This window comes from Dipodomys spectabilis, unplaced genomic scaffold, assembly GCF_019054845.1.
Source record: "Dipodomys spectabilis isolate Male_0828 unplaced genomic scaffold, ASM1905484v1 ptg000108l, whole genome shotgun sequence".
Lineage (NCBI taxonomy): Eukaryota > Metazoa > Chordata > Mammalia > Rodentia > Heteromyidae > Dipodomys > Dipodomys spectabilis.
Genome location: NW_024870785.1, coordinates 5,869,307 through 5,887,184, shown reverse-complemented (window position 1 = coordinate 5,887,184; position 17,878 = coordinate 5,869,307). Strand labels below are relative to the sequence as shown.

The 17,878-nt window shown below is 44.9% G+C and overlaps 2 protein-coding genes and 1 long non-coding RNA gene across 4 annotated transcripts in view; 2 read left to right on the top strand and 1 right to left on the bottom strand.

Annotated features, from left to right (window-relative positions):
- Nucleotides 1–8,418, top strand: part of Tgm5 (transglutaminase 5) — a 25,214-nt gene extending 16,796 nt beyond the window's left edge. For both annotated transcript variants that reach the window (XM_042687650.1, XM_042687649.1), the window contains 6 exons: nucleotides 435–538; nucleotides 658–897; nucleotides 4,939–5,304; nucleotides 5,767–5,927; nucleotides 7,670–7,803; nucleotides 7,984–8,418. In XM_042687650.1, the coding sequence (XP_042543584.1) occupies nucleotides 435–538; nucleotides 658–897; nucleotides 4,939–5,304; nucleotides 5,767–5,927; nucleotides 7,670–7,803; nucleotides 7,984–8,137 (1,159 nt within the window). In that variant the 3' untranslated portion in view covers nucleotides 8,138–8,418. The remainder of the gene's footprint in view (nucleotides 1–434; nucleotides 539–657; nucleotides 898–4,938; nucleotides 5,305–5,766; nucleotides 5,928–7,669; nucleotides 7,804–7,983) is intronic.
- Nucleotides 1,689–17,878, top strand: part of Epb42 (erythrocyte membrane protein band 4.2) — a 28,365-nt gene continuing 12,175 nt past the window's right edge. The window contains exons 1-3 of the mRNA XM_042687648.1: nucleotides 1,689–1,693; nucleotides 14,348–14,485; nucleotides 16,886–17,071. Coding sequence (XP_042543582.1) covers nucleotides 14,476–14,485; nucleotides 16,886–17,071 — 196 coding nt within the window. The 5' untranslated portion in view covers nucleotides 1,689–1,693; nucleotides 14,348–14,475. The remainder of the gene's footprint in view (nucleotides 1,694–14,347; nucleotides 14,486–16,885; nucleotides 17,072–17,878) is intronic.
- LOC122114473 lies at nucleotides 4,219–17,878 on the bottom strand. The gene is made up of 3 exons (XR_006148578.1): nucleotides 17,706–17,878; nucleotides 10,874–10,901; nucleotides 4,219–4,489 (listed from the first exon to the last, which is right to left on the bottom strand). It is a non-coding gene; the product is annotated as an uncharacterized LOC122114473 (long non-coding RNA).

The window sequence follows — 17,878 nt, the reverse complement described above, 5'->3', positions numbered from 1 at the left end:
CACAGTTGTGGGTTTAGAATCTTCAGATCACATGAGCTCTCAATCCTGGGCTGAGAGGTCCTCCACGTGGTTGCCATCTTCATCTAATACTCAGTCCATGGTTCTGACCACAGGAGGGCCCCAAGTCCTACTTCCAGACGAACACTGTTGGTCAGCCACACACACAGGAAATGGGCTACAAGGACCTTGTTGAGGGAGTGTGAGGGATTATAACCTCAGTGGGCTGAGAGTGAAGAAGAATCCTTTATTCACCCACAGTAGAGGAATGCAAATGGAGGCAGATGGAGGCTCACAGGAGGAAGACCTGTCACTATTCATCCACAGGGGCTTCCACTGCTGTAGGCACCAAGTTTTTCCAACAGTCCACCTGCCCATTCATCTAGCTCTAGAAAGAAGTTATGTGGGACATCCTTTGCCACTGGTTTCTCCCTCAGGAATTACCACGTCTGGAATGAGTGCTGGATGGACCGCAAGGACCTCCCTTCTGGATATGGAGGCTGGCAGGTGCTAGATGCCACACCACAGGAGACCAGCAATGGTGAGGCTGCCCAGAGGGAAGTCATGACCCACTCCCACAGAATCTGCTCCCCCCCACCCTTGCCCCTGCCTGGCCTGCCACACCCTCCCCACAAGGCTCTCCTTCCTTCTCTTCTTTAGGCCTCTACTGCTGTGGCCCTGCCTCTGTCAGAGCCATCAAAGAAGGAGAAGTGAATCTGAACTATGACACGCGCTTTGCATTTTCTATGGTGAATGCTGACTGCATGTCCTGGCTTGTCCAGGGTGGGAAAGAGCAGAAACTTCACCAGGACACGACCACTGTTGGTAATTTTATCAGCACAAAGAGCATCCAGAGTGATCAGCGGGATGACATCACAGAGAACTACAAGTATGAGGAAGGTAAAACCCAGTGTTCACTCCCACAAACATCCTAAGGGCCCAACCAGGACAGAAGGGAGGCTAAGTTGGTGTAGATGAATTCTAGAAATGGAAAACGACCACTTGCTAGGTTCCACTCCTAGGGAGCCACGCAAAGTTCCCAGCTATGAGAACCAGATGCAGGGTAAAGAAGCAAAGCTGAGGTCTGGCAGGGACAGGGTCTAGGCAGGAGCAAGCAGAGGGTGGGGGGAGCTGAGCTTTTGCTGGGAGTCTTGGGTGGGTGTCTGTGCTTCATTAATGTGATAGATACAAAAAGGATCCAGAACCCCAGCTTCAAAGTGGGGGGGGGGGCAGGGGATATACAAGTATAGTCAGCCATATGTCTAGACTTAATCCATTGAGATAGGAAATGTTTGGGGGAAAATTATGACAAGTGCAAACTTTCTTGTCATTATTTCTTTAACAATCCAGTATCCCAACTATCTGTGTAGCATTTACAATATATTAGATATGAGAAGTAATACAGAGATGATTTACAGCCCAAAGGAGGATGGCATAGATAGTATGTAACTACTACAGCATTTCATGCCAAGGACTTTGGATTTTGGTATTGGTATCCTTGGAGGTTCTAGAACCATCATCCCCATGGTTATCAAGGCCTGACTGTTGGATTAACTTCCTAGTAGCATGACCACCCCTCCAGTCCCTATTGACTCTTTGTTTCATTGGATGGGTTGTCTTGGACACAGATCCTTAGTCAGGGACTCATAAACAAGTAGTTTATTTGTGAGGCATTCCAGGAAAAACTGGCAGGAGGGTAAGGAAGTGAGACAGAGAAAGTCAGTGTAGAGTGGCTTATCAAGCCCACTGGCACCATGAACAGCTGGAATAGCAGGAGGTCAGAAGGATGAATAATACCTTAGCATGATTCTGTCTCAAATTATTGGTTGTTTATCTGACACTAAAATTAAACAACTCTATTTCTATTGGCCTATGTTAATTGTATTAAAGGATTTCATTGTGATTTTTTTTTTGTCAGTTGTGGGGCTTGAACTCTAGACCTGGGCACTGTCCCTCAGCTCTTCAGATCAATGCAAGCGGTCTACCACTTGAGCCATAGTGCCACTTCCAGTTTTCTGAGTGGTTTATTGGAGATAAGAGTCTCACTGACTTTCCTGCCCGGGCTGGCTTTGAACCATGACCCTCAGATCTTAGCCTCCTGAATAGCTAGAATTACAAGCATGAGCCACTGGTGCCTGCCTTCATTGTGATATTTTTATACATGCATATAATATAATTTGATCATATCCACCTCCTCCCTTACTCCCGCTTATAATGTCCTTCCTCCTCCACATTTTTCAGGGCTTACAATGGGTTTCCGAAAAACAAAAGCAAAAACAAGAAACTAGCTGGGTGCAAACAACAACAGCAAAACCTAGTAGGGTGCTGGTGGCTCATGCCTGTGATCCTAGCTACTCAAGAGTCTGAGATCTGAGGACTGCGGTTCAAAGCCAGTCTGGGCAAGAAAGTCCATGAGACTCTTATCTCCAATTAGTCACCAGAAAAACAGAAGTAGCCTTGTGACTCAAAGTGGTAGAGTGTTAGCCTTGAGCTGAAGAGCTCAGGGACAGTGCCTAGGCCCTGAGTTCAAGCCCTACAACCAACAAAAAAGGGGGAGGGTTATTATGACATTTTCATATTTGCATACAATGTACTTCAATTATATTCTCCCTGCCATTGCCTTCTCCTTCTCTATCCCTTTTGTACTGGTTCCCCAGCCTAAGAATTCCCCCTTTTACATTCATTATGGTTCAGTATTTTTACTTACTAAATTTATCCACCTGATCATTGATTCAATGTGATATAAAGAACAATATGGAAAATTTATTGCCCCTCAAGAGACAAGGGAGTTGAGTGGAGCTCTGCTCCTTGGAGGCATAATACTCCTGGCATTTCTGGTCTCCGCCATGGATAGGCCAAGTCTTTAAAGTGCCAGACAGAATCACATGGGCTGGAATGCTAAAGTAGGAGCATGGACATTGAAATGTCAAATGCTAAGGAGGTAGGAATAGCCACTGGCAGCATTTAGTACAGAGGTCCACAGGTCCCCTGTGAACCTGGGAAATGGTGGCATATCCAGGGCTGAGTACCCAAGACATGGCTCAGTGGGCCTAGTCATCCATCTCCTCTTACCTAGTCTTCCAGGATCTGGGGTGGAGCAGACATAGACAGGCTGAATCTGACTCACGCCTCTCTGTGCCCTTGGAAGAGGTGATAGAAGCAGCTATAGCTACCATCTTTAATTTTTAATTTTGCTGAATGCATCTTTTGCTCAAGAATTCATTTGATTATTGAAAGTGTTCGTTTTATCGGTTGTAGGGCTTGAACTCTGGGCCTGGGCTCTGTCCCTGAGCTCTTCAGCTCAAGGAAAGGGCTCTACCACTTGAGCTGCAGCGCCACTTCCCATTTTCTGAGTGGTTAAATTGGAGACAAGAGTCTCTCGGACTTTCTTGCCCGGGCTGGCTTTGAACTGCAGTTCTCAGATCTCAGCCTCCTGAGTAGTTAGGATTACAGGTGGGAGCCACCATGCCTGGCTTTAAACTGTTTTTATCTTTTTGTTAAGTTTCTCAAAGTGTTTTCTTCAAGCTCTCTGAGAGTTCTCCTGCACTGATTACTATCTAGTTTATTTCTGTCACTTTATTAGGTAAGGTCATGGTTTCCTGTACAATATTGGTATACAATATCAGCTGGTATTGAGAGATTAGGTGTTTCTTCCAGTGGTGCCAATCTGGCTAAGTTTGTGCCTGCTAATCCAGAAATTCTAAGCAACAGGCTGCTTCTTTTCTCTGAATCTATAGTCATTTCCAGTATTTCATCACTAGATGGTACCCAAACACAGATTTTTCTGGCTGTTTGCTTTTGCTAAGTTGTCACTGTTTCAGTGCTTAAAGACACTCCCAGCCTATGTGTGTCCCAAATACATTGTGGGTATGTTGGCAAAGAATCAGAAAGAAATCCAGAGAGTACCTGGAAAGAATAGTCTGTCCCCACACACCTCTGTTTGAGGCCAGAGAAATCACAGATACCTCATCTATAGTGATCAGCCTATGGTCAGGACTTTGTCCAGTTTTGGGAAGAGTCACCATGGATAGACCAGCCCCAGAGTCCTATGTGGCCACCAGTGTGTCACAGCCTGAGTTCACCATCCACCAAGACTAGCACACCACCAGGTAGGACTAAGGCCTTACTCCTAAGTTAATGCCCTCTGCAGGAAGCTCCAAGCAGGCAACTGTTTCCCTCCTGCCTTTTATTAGACTAAAAACAGGCATAGTGGTCTCTTACTTGATTTTCTAGGCTTTTGTGAAGGTAGTTGGTACATGAATGCTGTTCAGGATCTCTGGGGCAAGGCCACTATTCTGCTTCACCAAATTGGCCAGCTGTAAGAGAAGTTTATCTCTACATTTGTGGGCCTTCTTCTTTTCCTTGAGGATGTTAGGACTGAGTTGAGTGGTCGTGAGCATGGGTTCTTAAGAGTCAGACAGTGGATCTTGCTTCTCACTAGTTGTATGATTCCGGCAAGTACCATGACCATTTGGAACCTCCTTTTCCTCGTCTATAAAAATAACAACAACAACAATATACCTCTTGAATGGCTGACAAGATGAAAGGTGTTAAGTACTTATGCAGAGTCTTAGGAAATAGTAGATGAATGAGGGAAAACACTGCTGAAATAAAGTTGATTTTCTTTTTTTTGGCACTGGTCCTGGGGTTTGAACTCAGGGCCTAAGTGCTGCCCCTGAGCTACTTTGCTCAAGGCTAGCACTCTACCACTTGAGATAAAGAGCCTCCCGGGCTTTCTTGCCCAGGCTGGCTTCAAACCATGATCTTCAGATCTCACCCTCCTGAGTAGCTAGGATTACAGGTGGGAGCCACTGGCACCCAGCTTGAAATGAAGTTTGAAAACTCCCCAGCCCCTGCACTGTTGGTAGTGGTGCTGAGGGTTGGATGTTTGTCCCTTAGGTGTGCCTCATCCACAGTTGATAATGTGTGCTACCTTCGTAGGTTCCCCCCAAGAAAGGCAGGTGTATTATAAGGCTCTACAGAAGCTGAAGGATGGAAGGTCCCAAGGATCTGACAGTGCATCTTCAGCATCCTCGAGGCGCATGCCACCAAGCCAGGACACTCCTCGGAGCCTGGATACACCGGCCCTTCAACCAAGCAGTGTTATTCAGGTCTCCCTGAAATTCAAGCTACTTGACCCGCCTAACATGGGCCAGGACATCAACTTTGCCCTGCTGGCCCTCAACATGTCACCCCAGTTTAAGGACCTCAAAGTGAACTTGAGTGCCCAGTCCCTTCTGCATGATGGCAGCCCCCTGTGCCCATTCTGGCAGGACACAGCCTTCATCACACTGTTTCCTGAAGAAGGTATGGACTCTGAATACGGGCCTGGGACACACTGGGTGCACACCCGGTTATGTCATGGCATATGTTGGGGGAGGGAGGTGGAGCCAGACAGCAGGGAATGGTTTCCTTCTTCTCCTCCCCTCTTCCTTATCTTCTTTCTCTCCTCCTCTCTTCTTCTTTTTCCCTCTGTCCTTCTTTGCTATCTCCAAGGGAAAAAAAAAAACAACGCTAGTTTAGTGGGGGAAAGTCTAAGTCTAAAGCCATCTACCTTGGCTGGGCACTCAGCCTATCCATTTACAAGCAGATTAACTATAGTTTTTCCATTTCAAATGCTTGTGCTTCAGCAGGACCTGGAACATGTTGGCTCCCTTCTTTCTACAGAAGAACCACCAGGTTCAACTCCAAATCCAGCTAATTTTCACTTTATCCTGTGTTCACTCCCAAGTCCAGCTACTTTCACTTTATCCTGTGTTTTCTCCCTAGCGAAGACCTACCCCTGCAAAATCCCTTATTCCCAGTACAGCCAGTACCTGTCAACAGACAAGCTAATCCGCATCAGTGCCCTGGGTGAAGAGAAGAGCAGTCCAGAGAAAATCCTGGTGAACAAGATCATCACCTTAACCTTTCCAGGCATCATAATTAATGTAGGCAAGAGCCCTGCAAATGCTCTGTGGGTACCTTGGCCCTGGCTATGAGGGTGAAGCCCTCTGACAGGATGGCTGTGGTCTGCTGGAGAGAACACGCTCTCCTTTTCTCTCCTATTGAGTAATCTTCATTCTCTTGAGGCTAGGTGGGTCTTGAGCATGGGACATGGATTCAACCTCTGTTGTGCCATTTTCTGTGTTGGCCTTCCCAGGGTCTACATGCTAAAAAACAGGCCAGACAGGAGGGGATCAGATGAGGAGCCCATAAGATTTGAGTTGCCACTTTCAGCCTGCACATACTTGAGCAAGCCTCCTCCCCCCCACCCCCCCAGTCTCTGCTCCTTGAAATGTCAAAAGAGGGGATGAGAGTAGATGACCTCTGAGCACCCCTCCTGCTGACCTTCCGTGGCACTCAGAGTGGGAAGGCATTCAGGGATCCTTTCAGTTCTGTCTCCCCAATGCCAACCTGCCTGCTAGACTTCACCAAAGTGAGCCCATAGGGTACTGTATGCTTTCTCTCAATTATGGAAACAAAACAACCAAAGACACGCAAGAAGTTAAAAAAGAAATGGGAAAGGTAAGCAGTCGGGGATAAGAATGATAGAGAACAAGCCGGGCACTGGTGGCTCTCGCCTGTAAACCTAGCTACACAGGAGGCTAAGATCTGAGGATCGTGGTTCAAAGCCAGCCTGGGCAGGAAATTCTCCATGAGATCCTTATCTCCAATTAACCACCAGAAAATTGAAAGTGGCGCTGTGGTTCAAGTGGTAGAGTGCTTATCTTGAGCTGAAGAGCTCAAGGACAGCGCCCAGGCCCAGAGTTCAATCTCCATGACTGACCCAAAAAAAAGAATGCTAGAGAGAGCTGGGAAGGTGGCTCAGCGGTAGAGTGCTTGCCTTGCATGCATGAGGCCCTGGGTTCGATTCCTCAGCACCACATAAGCAGAAAAAGACGGAAGTGGTGCTATGACTCAAGTGGTAGAGCGCTAGCCTTGAACTGAAGAGCTGAGGGACAGTGCCCAGGCCCAGAGTTCAGGTCCTATGACCGATAAAAACAAAACAAAAAAGAATGATAGAGAGACAGAAGCCAGTGTAATCTGAGTTACTTGGGAAGCTGAGATTGGGAGGATTTTGGTCAAGGATAGCCTCAGCAGAAAAGTTCATGAGACCTGAGACCCCCATCTTAATGGAAGAAGCTAAGCATGGTTGCATGCTCAGTTTGTTATGCATGTTATCTTAGCTATGATGAAAAACCTAACAGGCAAATTATGCCCAGATATGCACCAAGACAGAGAGAAAGACCCTATCCTAACAAGGATCACAGTTCAAAGCCAGCCTGGGCAGGAAAGACCATGAGACTCTCATCTCCAATAAACCACCAGAAAATTGGAAGTGGCACTGTGGCTCAAGTGGTAGAGTGCTAGCCTTGAGCTGAAGAGCTGAGGGACAGAGCCCAGACCCAGAACTCAAGTCCCACGACTGACAAAAAAATGGCAGCGGCATGGCTCAGTAGTAAAGTGTCTGCTTCGCAAGTATGAGGGCCTAAATTCAAACCCTAGTAGGAGATGTTAATAATATTTTTACGTATGGAAGTGTCATGCTAAAATCTCTTAACGTATAATATTGAATAATATATACCAATAAATCCTTTATACTAAAAAAAAGCACCATATGTAATAGCCAGTGGATTAGAGAATAAGGACTAATTTCCTGCTCCTTCTCCTGCCCTGGGTGTCTGTTTAGGTTCTAGGACAAGCCATTGTAAACCAGCTGCTCTCCATCCAGGTGATATTTTCAAACCCCCTCTCGGAGCCAGTTGAGGACTGTGTGCTGACCTTGGAAGGCAGTGGCTTCTTTAAGAAGCAACTGAGAATCCTGTAAGTGATGGAAGGGCATGGCCTCCTCTCCCATTCCATTCTGGGATTAGCACTGTCCTTTCTGGACAGAGGCTCAGGACCTGGGTGAACAGACCGAACAGGAAGTGGAGTGGAAAAGGGGCTTTGGAGGTCATCATTGTGTCTCTGGGGCTCTCTGACTTTCCCCATTCTCTGCCACAGCATTGGAGACCTCAAACCCCACCACAAAGCCACCATCACTCTGAAGACTATCCCCTTCAAGAGTGGCCAAAGACAGATCCAAGCTAATCTGAGTAGCAACAAGTTTAAGGACATCAAAGGTTACAAGAATGTCTATGTGGATTTTGGGTTATAAAGATTTGGACAATGAGATGCATGTGTGGATTTTAAACTTCAGGAAAACGATCAAATTCAAATGCAAGCTGTGCTTTTTCTCCCAATACCAAAGATTCCACCAGACTCTGATATCAGCAACAAAAGAGATTCTGTGGATGGACAGCTCCTTGGGTCATTTGCACAGCTTGCATGAACTTTCTTCTTCAGGACCCAGGGATTCCATGGCACCCATACAGAAGTGTGATTTAGCACAGAGTCTGGAGGGTACTATTTGGAATTGGGCCCCTCAAACATCAAGCAAAGAACCATCTCATAGCTGTTTTATTGTTTAGTTATTGTCTAGACCTGTCTAGTTTCCTATTGTCAATAAACCTCAATCCTGCTTTCTTTGCCTTCACACTTATAAGCATCACCTTCCCCACAAAGGTTCTCTGGTTGGTAGGAGTGTCCTACTGTTTCAATACGTGAGCCCATTCACCTACTCAAGAAGTATTTATTAAGTGTGTAGTATATCCTAGGCACTCCTGAGGAGTGTAGGAGCCTAGACAGTCAAACAAAACCAAGTCTCCTCCATCTTAGAGCTGACATTCTTGTGGAGGCAGGAAAGATAAACAATAAACATATCAGCTGGGACTGATGGCTCATGCCTGTAATCCTAGCTACTCAGGAGGCTGAGATGTGAGGATCATGGTTTGAAGTCAGTTGAGGGGGAAAAAAAGTTGTGAGACTCTTATCTCCAATGAACTTCCAAAAGGTCAGAAGTGGAGCTATAACTAAGTGGTAGAGTGCTAGTCTTGAGCACAAAAGCTCAGGGACAGCGCCCAGGACCCACACAGTAAATAAATATATGTCAACATGTGGCCTATCAGTTATGCTTTAGATAGAAAAGCAAACTCAGTACATGTCTCTCTGTAACACTTATCATCTTTGTGTTTTGAAAAAAAAAAACTAGGAAATCTCTCACCCTGGCCATCCCTTGAATCCCTTCCCATATGACTTTAAGAGGTCCCTCAGTCCTTAAAATCCCAGCATCTTCTTTTTTTTTTTTTTTTGTCGGTCGTGGGGCTTAACTCTGGGCCTGAGCGCAATCCCTGTGCTCTTCAGCTCAAGGCTAGCGCTCTACCACTTGAGCTACAGCACCACTTCTGGTTTTCTGGTGGTTTATTAGAGATAAGAGTTTCACAGACTTTCCTGCCCAGGCTGGCTTTGAACCTCGATCCTCAGATCTCAGCCTCCTGAGTAGCTAGGATTACAGGCGTGAGCCACACCAGCGCCTGGCTGCATCTTCTTTTTTATTTTATTTTTTGTCGGTCATGAGGCTTGAACTCTGGGCCTAGGTGCTGTCCCTCAACTCTTCAGGTCAAGCCTAGCACTCTACTTTTTTTTTTTTTGGGGGGGGGGAGTCCGGTCATGGGCCTGAACTCTGGGCCTGGGCGCTGTCCCTCAGCTCTTCAGCTCAAGGCTAGCACTCTACCACTTGAGCCACAGCACCACTTCCGGCTTTTTTTCTTTTTGCTTATGTGGTGTTTGGGAATCGAACCCAGGGCCTCATGCATGCAAGGCAAGCGCTCTACCACTGAGCCACCTTCCCAGCCCCAAGAGGTAGATTTTTGGTAGAGAACAAAACACTCCAAGTTTTCTATTGGCTGTAGCTTATGATGATGGCCATTCAAACCCTACCCTTTCTGGGTGCTACTAAACATAAAGCAACCCCAATCAGGTCCTCCTCTCTGACATACCTGCTTTCTCAAGGCACTGCACAAAAAGAAAGGCATGATGTACCTGCCTTGCAGGCACTGGCTACGTGACTGAGACAGCTGTTCTATTAAATGTACATACATTAAATGAAGGAGCTAAAGACTTCATTATATGTAAACAAAAGGGTCAATGTAGTTAATTAGAGGGAGAGTAGGGGTGTGGTGGGAATTACATTGTAGAGTGACTGTCTTGTTAGCAAGTGGGCTAAGGACTTGGTGGCACGGAACCCGCAATTATTGCCATCTTATAATTATGACGTGTCAGTCATAAGAAATCATTTAAGGAAAGCATTATGAAGAAGTAATGCCTTACCGAGACAATGACATCTGAACTACTTGGAGGATTTCAACTACCACACCCTCAGACTCTTAGGAGAGTCCTGAATTTAACACCATATTCATTAACTCACTTAACTACTTGCCAAGTTTCTTCTAGGGACTAGGACCTGATTTAGGTAGACATTCAGGATACAAGTGAAGAGAGCTGAGTGTAGTAGTGCCTGCCTGTCATACGGCTCCGTGGGAGGTGGGGGAGGAAAATGGTCATCTGAGGCTGGCCTGGACAAAAGTGTGAGACTCAATCTGAAAAATCACTAAAGTACAAAGGCTGGAGGTGGTTCAGTTGTTGGAGTATCTGTCTAGCAAGTACAAAGCCCTGAGACACACACACAAACACACACAAGCAGTGCCTACTCAAGTGTAGGCATTTGGAAATGAAAAATATATAAGTGGTGGAAAGCAATATTTGAGTAACCCAGGGTATAGTATGGGTATAGATGAGCCAATCAGTCTAGTCGTCCTTGACTGTGACTGGGTTCTATCCCTATTATTTCAACATTTGCTTCATTTTAATACTCTTCTGCCCTGGCATGTTTCATTATAATTCCTCTTGAGCAGTATAGTAATTGATGTATTCATGGATTCACTCATTAAAATAAATGTTTACACCCTGAACCTGTTTTCTCACCAACAAAAGAGAAATAATGATTATCACTTACCAAGTTGACAAAAAGTTGAGGCTCAGATCTGAAACGATAAGGTATGGGAAAGCACTTTGTAAAGCAAGTACCAGCATCATTAATGTAATTGGATCTGTGAGTCAGACTGAATATGGCCTGGTCTTTCCCATCCTGTCCATGAGCACATTGGTCCATTACTTTTCTTTTCAGATCCATCTATATCCTCTTCCACCTGAACCGTGAAGTGTAATCTCTTATTGGTCAGCCCTTTTCTTCCTTCCATCTTCTCAAACACTTTCTCTATTTTAGCCAATACAGTATTTTTTTTTAATGCAAACCCGACTGTATTGCTACTTGCTTAAAATATCCTTCAGTAGCTTTCCACTACTCCTCAAAATAAAACCCAAATCCTCAACTCTGAAAGATTTAACTCTTGCCTTTCTTGCACTTGTTCTTTGAATTGCTCCCTATTTTAAAGCTTTGTACATACTATTTAGTTTCTCTCCTACTACCCCATCCCATGCCCATTATCTAGCTAACTTCCCTTGATGGTTGCTGTTTCTCAGTTTAAATATCACTTTCTTGCAAAGCCTACCCTGACCTCTACTTCTAGGTCTGAGAGCTCAGAACTCTTTTATAGGACTTTTCACAATGACAGCTGTGTGTGTACCATCTGTCGCCCCCTGCTGGAATATAAATGGTGACAGAGACACATCTATTTAATTTACTAGTGTACTGTCAGTGCCTTATACATTCCTGGTATCCAATAATGCTCAATATACATTAATTTCACAAATGAAGAAGTAAATTCTTCTCAGATGCACGCTAGCTGGGGGGCTGCTTTTCTGCAGAGTTAGGGAGCTGGTCCAGTGTGAGATCATCCTGATTTCAGACTCCAAGCCACCAGAAGGGTGAGGTAATGCCTGTTATTCTGAACATGAGGGATCTATGGGATTTTACGTGGCATCCCAGGCTGATGAATAATATCTTCTGAAAAAGCTACCTCCTTTTATACTCCCTGCAGCACTGCAACAGAATCAGGATTCTCTTGAATACTCGGATTTTTATCTTTGGCAATCTAATTGGCAAACATTCTATCTTAGGGTAGTTTTATTTTGCATTTTTATGAAGTGAGACTGGACATCTTTTCATAAATATAAGAGATTTATATTTCATTTTGTATGAATTGTCTAGCATATCCTTTATCCATTTTTCTATTGTTTTGTTCTTCTTAAAAATTGATTTGTAGGCAACTTTTATTTTGGCAATGTTGGCGTTTGAACTTAGTGCCTTCTAGGCAAATCCTGTATCACTTGAGCTATACCTTCAGTTCAACAACTTTTACATTACAGAAATGAATTCCTTGTGATTTTATTCAATTTATTAATTACCTTTTAACTTTCAATTTATTAATTACCATCACAATTTATCAATATATTTATTGCTTGTAGGCTTTGCATATATATGCATATATAGTTGTTGTTTTGGTGTTGTTTGTGTCAATTCTGAGGCTTTAATTCAATGCCTGGGCACTGTCCTTGAGTTTTTTGCTCTACCACTTGAGCCACAGCTCCTCTTCTGGCTTGTTGTTGATTAATTGGAGGTAAGCGTCTCATGGACTTTCCCGCCCAGTCTGGCTTTGAACCTCGATCCTCAGATCTCAGCCTCCTGAGTAACTAGGATTACAAGAGTGAGACACTGGCGCCTACTTCTGCTTTCATTTTCTTTTTTCTTTTCTTTTTTTGTGTCGGTCGTGGGGCCTGAACTCTGGGCACTAGTGCTCTACCACTTGAGCCACAGCACCACGTCCAGCTTTTTCTGCTTATGTGGTGCTGAGGAATTGAACCCAGGACCTCATGCATGCAAGGCAAGCACTCTACCACTGAGCCACCTTCCCAGCCCTCTGCTTTCATTTTCTAATTGGTTATTGACTACTTGAGCCACAGCACCACTTCTGACTTTTTCTTTTCTTTTTTCTTTTTCTTTTGTCAGTCATGGATGGGTCTTGAACTGTGTCCTGGGTGCTGTCCCTGCGCTCTTCAGCTCAAGGCGAGCACTCTACTGCTTAAGTCACAGTGCCACTTCCGGTTTTCTAGTGGTTTATTGGAGATAAGAGTCTCACAGACTTTCCTGCCTTGGCTGGCTTTAAACTTCGATCCTTAGATCTCAGACTCCTGAGTAGCTAGGATTACAGGCAATGGCTATCAGTGCCAGGCTTGTATCTCCAGTTCTTATGAGAATTCTTTTTCGGTGAGAAGGCAATAGTTTTGATTTTTCACATAACATTTCTTTAAGAAGATAATAGTTCAAAGTTTTGAAAGCTACACAGTAGCAAAATCACCTCTCTATCCTATCCCTGTGTGTGGTTTTGTGGTCTGTACTGTATCCTTTACAGGCATCCTATTTCATGCATCTGCAATAAGGACAGAGGTCCCTAGGGAGCTTCCGGTGACTCAACCTCAGATGCCCAGGCCAAAGCTCAGGAAGGCCCCGAAGGGCCAGACATGAGGTTCTATCCTGTGTCTTGCATCATTCAGTGGTTAAGCAAGCAGAAATTGAAAAGACCCTACGGTGAGGCCCAAGACAGTTCCAAACCTTTTCTGGTAAGGGTGTCCCAGACTGAGGCATCTTAGAAGTGCTGGCCTCATGCCCATTTAGTCATCTTAGTGCCAGGGCTTAGAGGACTATGTTTTGTTTTGTTTTGTTCATATACTGGGTTTGAATTCAAGCTCTTATACTTGCTAGGCTGGCACTCTACCCTGGGAGCCATACCTTCAGCCCAATGTATTTTTTTTTTAGTATATTTTAATTGTACGAGGTTAGAGGTTTCATTGTAAACTTTCCATGTATGTATATATTGTCCTTAGAGTGTATTCAACCCTGTATTGCTCTTCCTTATTCTTCTTTCCTCAACCTCAACCTTACTTACTTTATATGAGTTTCATTATAATCTTTTTATCTGTACATATAATGTGCCTGGATATATCTACCTTATTTCCCCCAACCTATTTCCTGCTGTTCTCTATATCCTCCATCTACATTCAAGGACTTTAAAAACACTTTTTTTTTTTTTTTACCAATAAACTCTACTTCCTTATCTCTTCTAGACAGATGGATTCCAGACACACAGGCTCTCTCTGTATATCATCAAAGCAGCCCATGAGCATCTAGCAACTTGGAACTCACAACAGGTTTCAGGCCTGAAATTTAAAGTTTGGGTATGGGCCTCTGCTTGTAAAGTCACTCTTTCTACAGTCCCACCCCTAAGGGGCTCTTGAGGTTACTGAAGAAAGAGGATAAGAGAGTTCTTCGAGGATTTTCCTGCCAACAGATCTTCCCACCACCTCTTTCACTTTAGACCTGTCTCATAGTCCTGGCTTAGGTCTCCCCTGGCACAAGAGATATGTTAAAAAAAAAAAAAACCAGGAGGGAGACGCTCCCAGCATCTGGTCTAAGAGATAACAGCTGAGAGGGAGCAAGAGAGAAGGGATCCATCAGAGAGCTCACGAGAAGAGTGGAGAGAAATTTCCCTATTTACGGATTCTTATGCCAACAGAAGCACTCCATCATTTTTCGCTCCGGAAGATAGACTTGAAGGCAGGCATTTTCTGTGTGCGTGTGGGTTAGAGCAGCCTTCTGCCATGGGACAAGGTGAGCCAACCCTGTTCTTCCTAGGACTTACTGGACTGCCACTGCTGGTGACATGACGGTGTGTTTTAATTAAAGGAAGTAAGATAGTGGTGGAAGTGATGGTGGTATGCCTATGAAGTCGGGGAGAAGTGAGGTGGTACTAAGGAGGGGAGGTGACACTGGTGTGGCTACCGAGTGGGGGGAGGTGGGGGGCAGGGTGGGGAAGGAGAGGTGTGGTTATGGAGTACTAACGGGGGAGGTGGTTGTACGGTGATCCACGTGTAAAGCCGGCGGTGGGAGGGTGATGATGGTTATTGGGGATTTATCACTGGGTTGTGATATACATCTCACAGGTGCCCAGAAAAAGCACAAGGATGTCATAGCCCCAAAGTGCCATGGCAGAGAAGGGAAGTAGGAGGTAGAGGAGCATGCAGAAATTCAGAGGCCTCTGCAAGGCTCTGTCAGAACAGGCTCGGGTACAGGACCTGTATGTCACATCTGAGAAACTCTCCTTGGGGCCGACTCAGTGTTCTCATCGAATATGGAATAAACTCCAATTGGGGAGTTGTTGTGTACAACGCATCACTGAGCAGAGGATACAGACTTGCAGTCAACACTGTGTCTCACAATGAGATGGGGAACAGAGGGCTAAGCAAGGGATAGCTATAAACTGGAGTCAGTGCTAAGAAGAATGGAGCAGAGCACTGTGGGAGCTCAGCGGAGCTCAGAGGATGGGCCTCTGCATGGAGGAATCAGTGATGGCTTTAGAGGTAGGTGCCTTTGAGTTTTGGAAGATGGACAGACACTTGCCAGGTGAAAAAAAAAAAAAGGCAGCAGAAGCCTTCTAGACAGAACTGTAGTCAAAACAAATTCTAAAGAGTGCCTCTTGCTATAACACTGTAGCCATAGTGGGGATCCCATACACCAAGCCTCAATTCATTGAATACCATTCCACAGACCAGTCCAACTCAACCAGCCCAACCTAGGCCCCAGGACCAGCCTTGTGCAAAGAGAGGAGAATCATTGCCGGTTTCTGTGTGCTGCTCTACCCCTATGTACAAATCTGAGCCTGGCTAAGGCTAGATGTATACTGCCATGGCTTGCCCTGGTGGATGAGAGGGACACTGGGCCCCAGGGGCATCCATGAGCACCTGGACCAGATATGCACATTCATAATAACGCCAGTGCTTTCTCCCTAATATTGTATCACTGTTACTGTCTCTCAGCTCCCTCACTAATGAACTGAGAAGGTGGTCTCTTCCTTCCTCTCTTCATTCATCTCTCTGTTCTTGAGCTCTAAGCTAGAAAGGTTGGGAACTGAAGATTTGAAGCAGCCAGTTTTGAATTGGCCAAGACAAGAATTGGAGTCTAAAAGATTTTTCTATTGGGGCTAGGAATGTGGCTTAGTGGTAGAGTGCTTGCCTCACATGCATGAGGCCCTGGGTTCAATTTCTCAGCACCACATAAGCAGAAAAAGCTGGAAGTGGTGCTGTGGCTCAAGTGGTAGAGCGCTAGCCTTCAGCTGAAGAGCTGAGGAACAGTGCCCAGGCCCAGAGTTCAAGCCCCATGACCGACCCCCTCCCCCGAAAAAAAAAGAAAGACTTTTCCATCAGGGTCAGATGACTTTGCTGCAGTAGATCAGACCCTATTCCACACACTTTCTCCCACCAAGGAATAAAAACTAACTCCTTTGCTTGTACAAGGAACTAAATTTTTGTGTTTTTTTTTTCAGTGTGTGTCTTGCTTTAGGTTTGCTGAGCATTTCTTAAAAATTCCCTTGTTTTTTCCTCCCTCTATAAAGTGCCCTGATACTCTCAGGCCACCATCCTGTAGAGTCTTTCTGGCCTGCATGGTCCTGTACATTTGGTAAGCCTTCAGGTAAAAGAGCACAGATGAGCTCAGGTGAACTCTTGGCCTCACCTGAGGTCATCTTCTTAAGAAGATGAGAGAATTAGACTCAGTGATATAAAACCAATATAACAATGTAAAACCACAGATAATCTTGAAATTATCTGATTGTCCTCTAAGAAGAAAAAGGTATAGGAGGAGCAAGATTCTGCATTTTATTTATGGCTAGGAATTGGAAGCGGAAAAGGAGGCCAAGTATGAAAACATGCATTGCTGTCTCTAATAATAATTATTATTATTACAGTTATAATTATTATTATCACAGCAACAACGGTACCGTGTGCGTCTGACACTAAGGTATCACACATACACTGTACCTAATCCCCACCACTCTGCGAGAAGGGATGGTTATTTTAAGAAGAAAGCTGAGTTACTTCAGACAACTTCCATCTGGAGTAGCACCAATGAGCAGATGGAGCTGAGCACTTGAACACTGGTCTCTCTGACTCCAGAATCACTGCTTCTGTTGTCACATTTACCTCGTATCCATAATTTCTCTCTTGTCTACAACAGCCCTGGGTATCAAGAGCTGTGACTTCCAGGCAGCAAAGAACAATGAGGAACACCATACCAAGGCCATCAGCTCTCAGCACCTGACTGTGCGGAGAGGGCAGCCTTTCACCATCACCGTGCACTTCCGTGCCCCGGTCCACACATTTTTGCCTACCCTGAAGAAGGTCGCCCTTGTCGCACAAACTGGTAAGTGGGAGGGATCTAGACCCCACTGGCAACAAAACTGGGAGGGTCTCTTTCCAGCATCATTTTAGGGAATCAAGGGACAAATGGCTCACATTGCAGTTGGGCCTCCATAAGCTGTAGCCACCTTTTAGGCTCGTATGCCTAGTAAGTGTTACTTAGGATGCCTGTTAATCTCATCTACTCAGGAAATCTTGGAATATTGTGGTTCCAGGTCAATTCAGGCAAAAATGTTGTGAGGTTGTATTCCAGTGCAAGAAGCTGGGTGTAGTAGATGACATATCTGTCATCCCAGCTACTGCAGGAAGCATAAACAGGAGGATCACACTCTGGGTGCAGGCCCTGGAAAAATGCAAGACTAATCATGGACATGTGGCTCGGTGTAAGAGTGCCTGACTAGTAAGCACAAGGTCCTGAGTTCAAAACCTAGTACATACAGTGTGTATGTACCTTATACTAATTTACAAGTTTTAGAAGTTCTTCTGTGGCATTTCCCCTAAGAACTTTGTTTTGGCTGAAAATATAATATTGGCTATCTAGAAGCCTGAAGGAGGGCTAACTATAAAAATTGGCAGTATTTATTGAATCTGTATTACATAGCACATATTAAACCAAGTACTTTACATGTAGTACTTACATTGTTCCTAAGAAGCAAGTATGGTTTGTGAGTTCCAAATCCTTGGATTCAACCAGTCATGGGTAGAACATATCTAGAAAAAAAAAGTGCTTTTACAAAACAAATGTAGACATGTTTCTTGATGCTATTCCTTCAATCATACAGCATAAAATTATACCAAATTGCCTAAGATG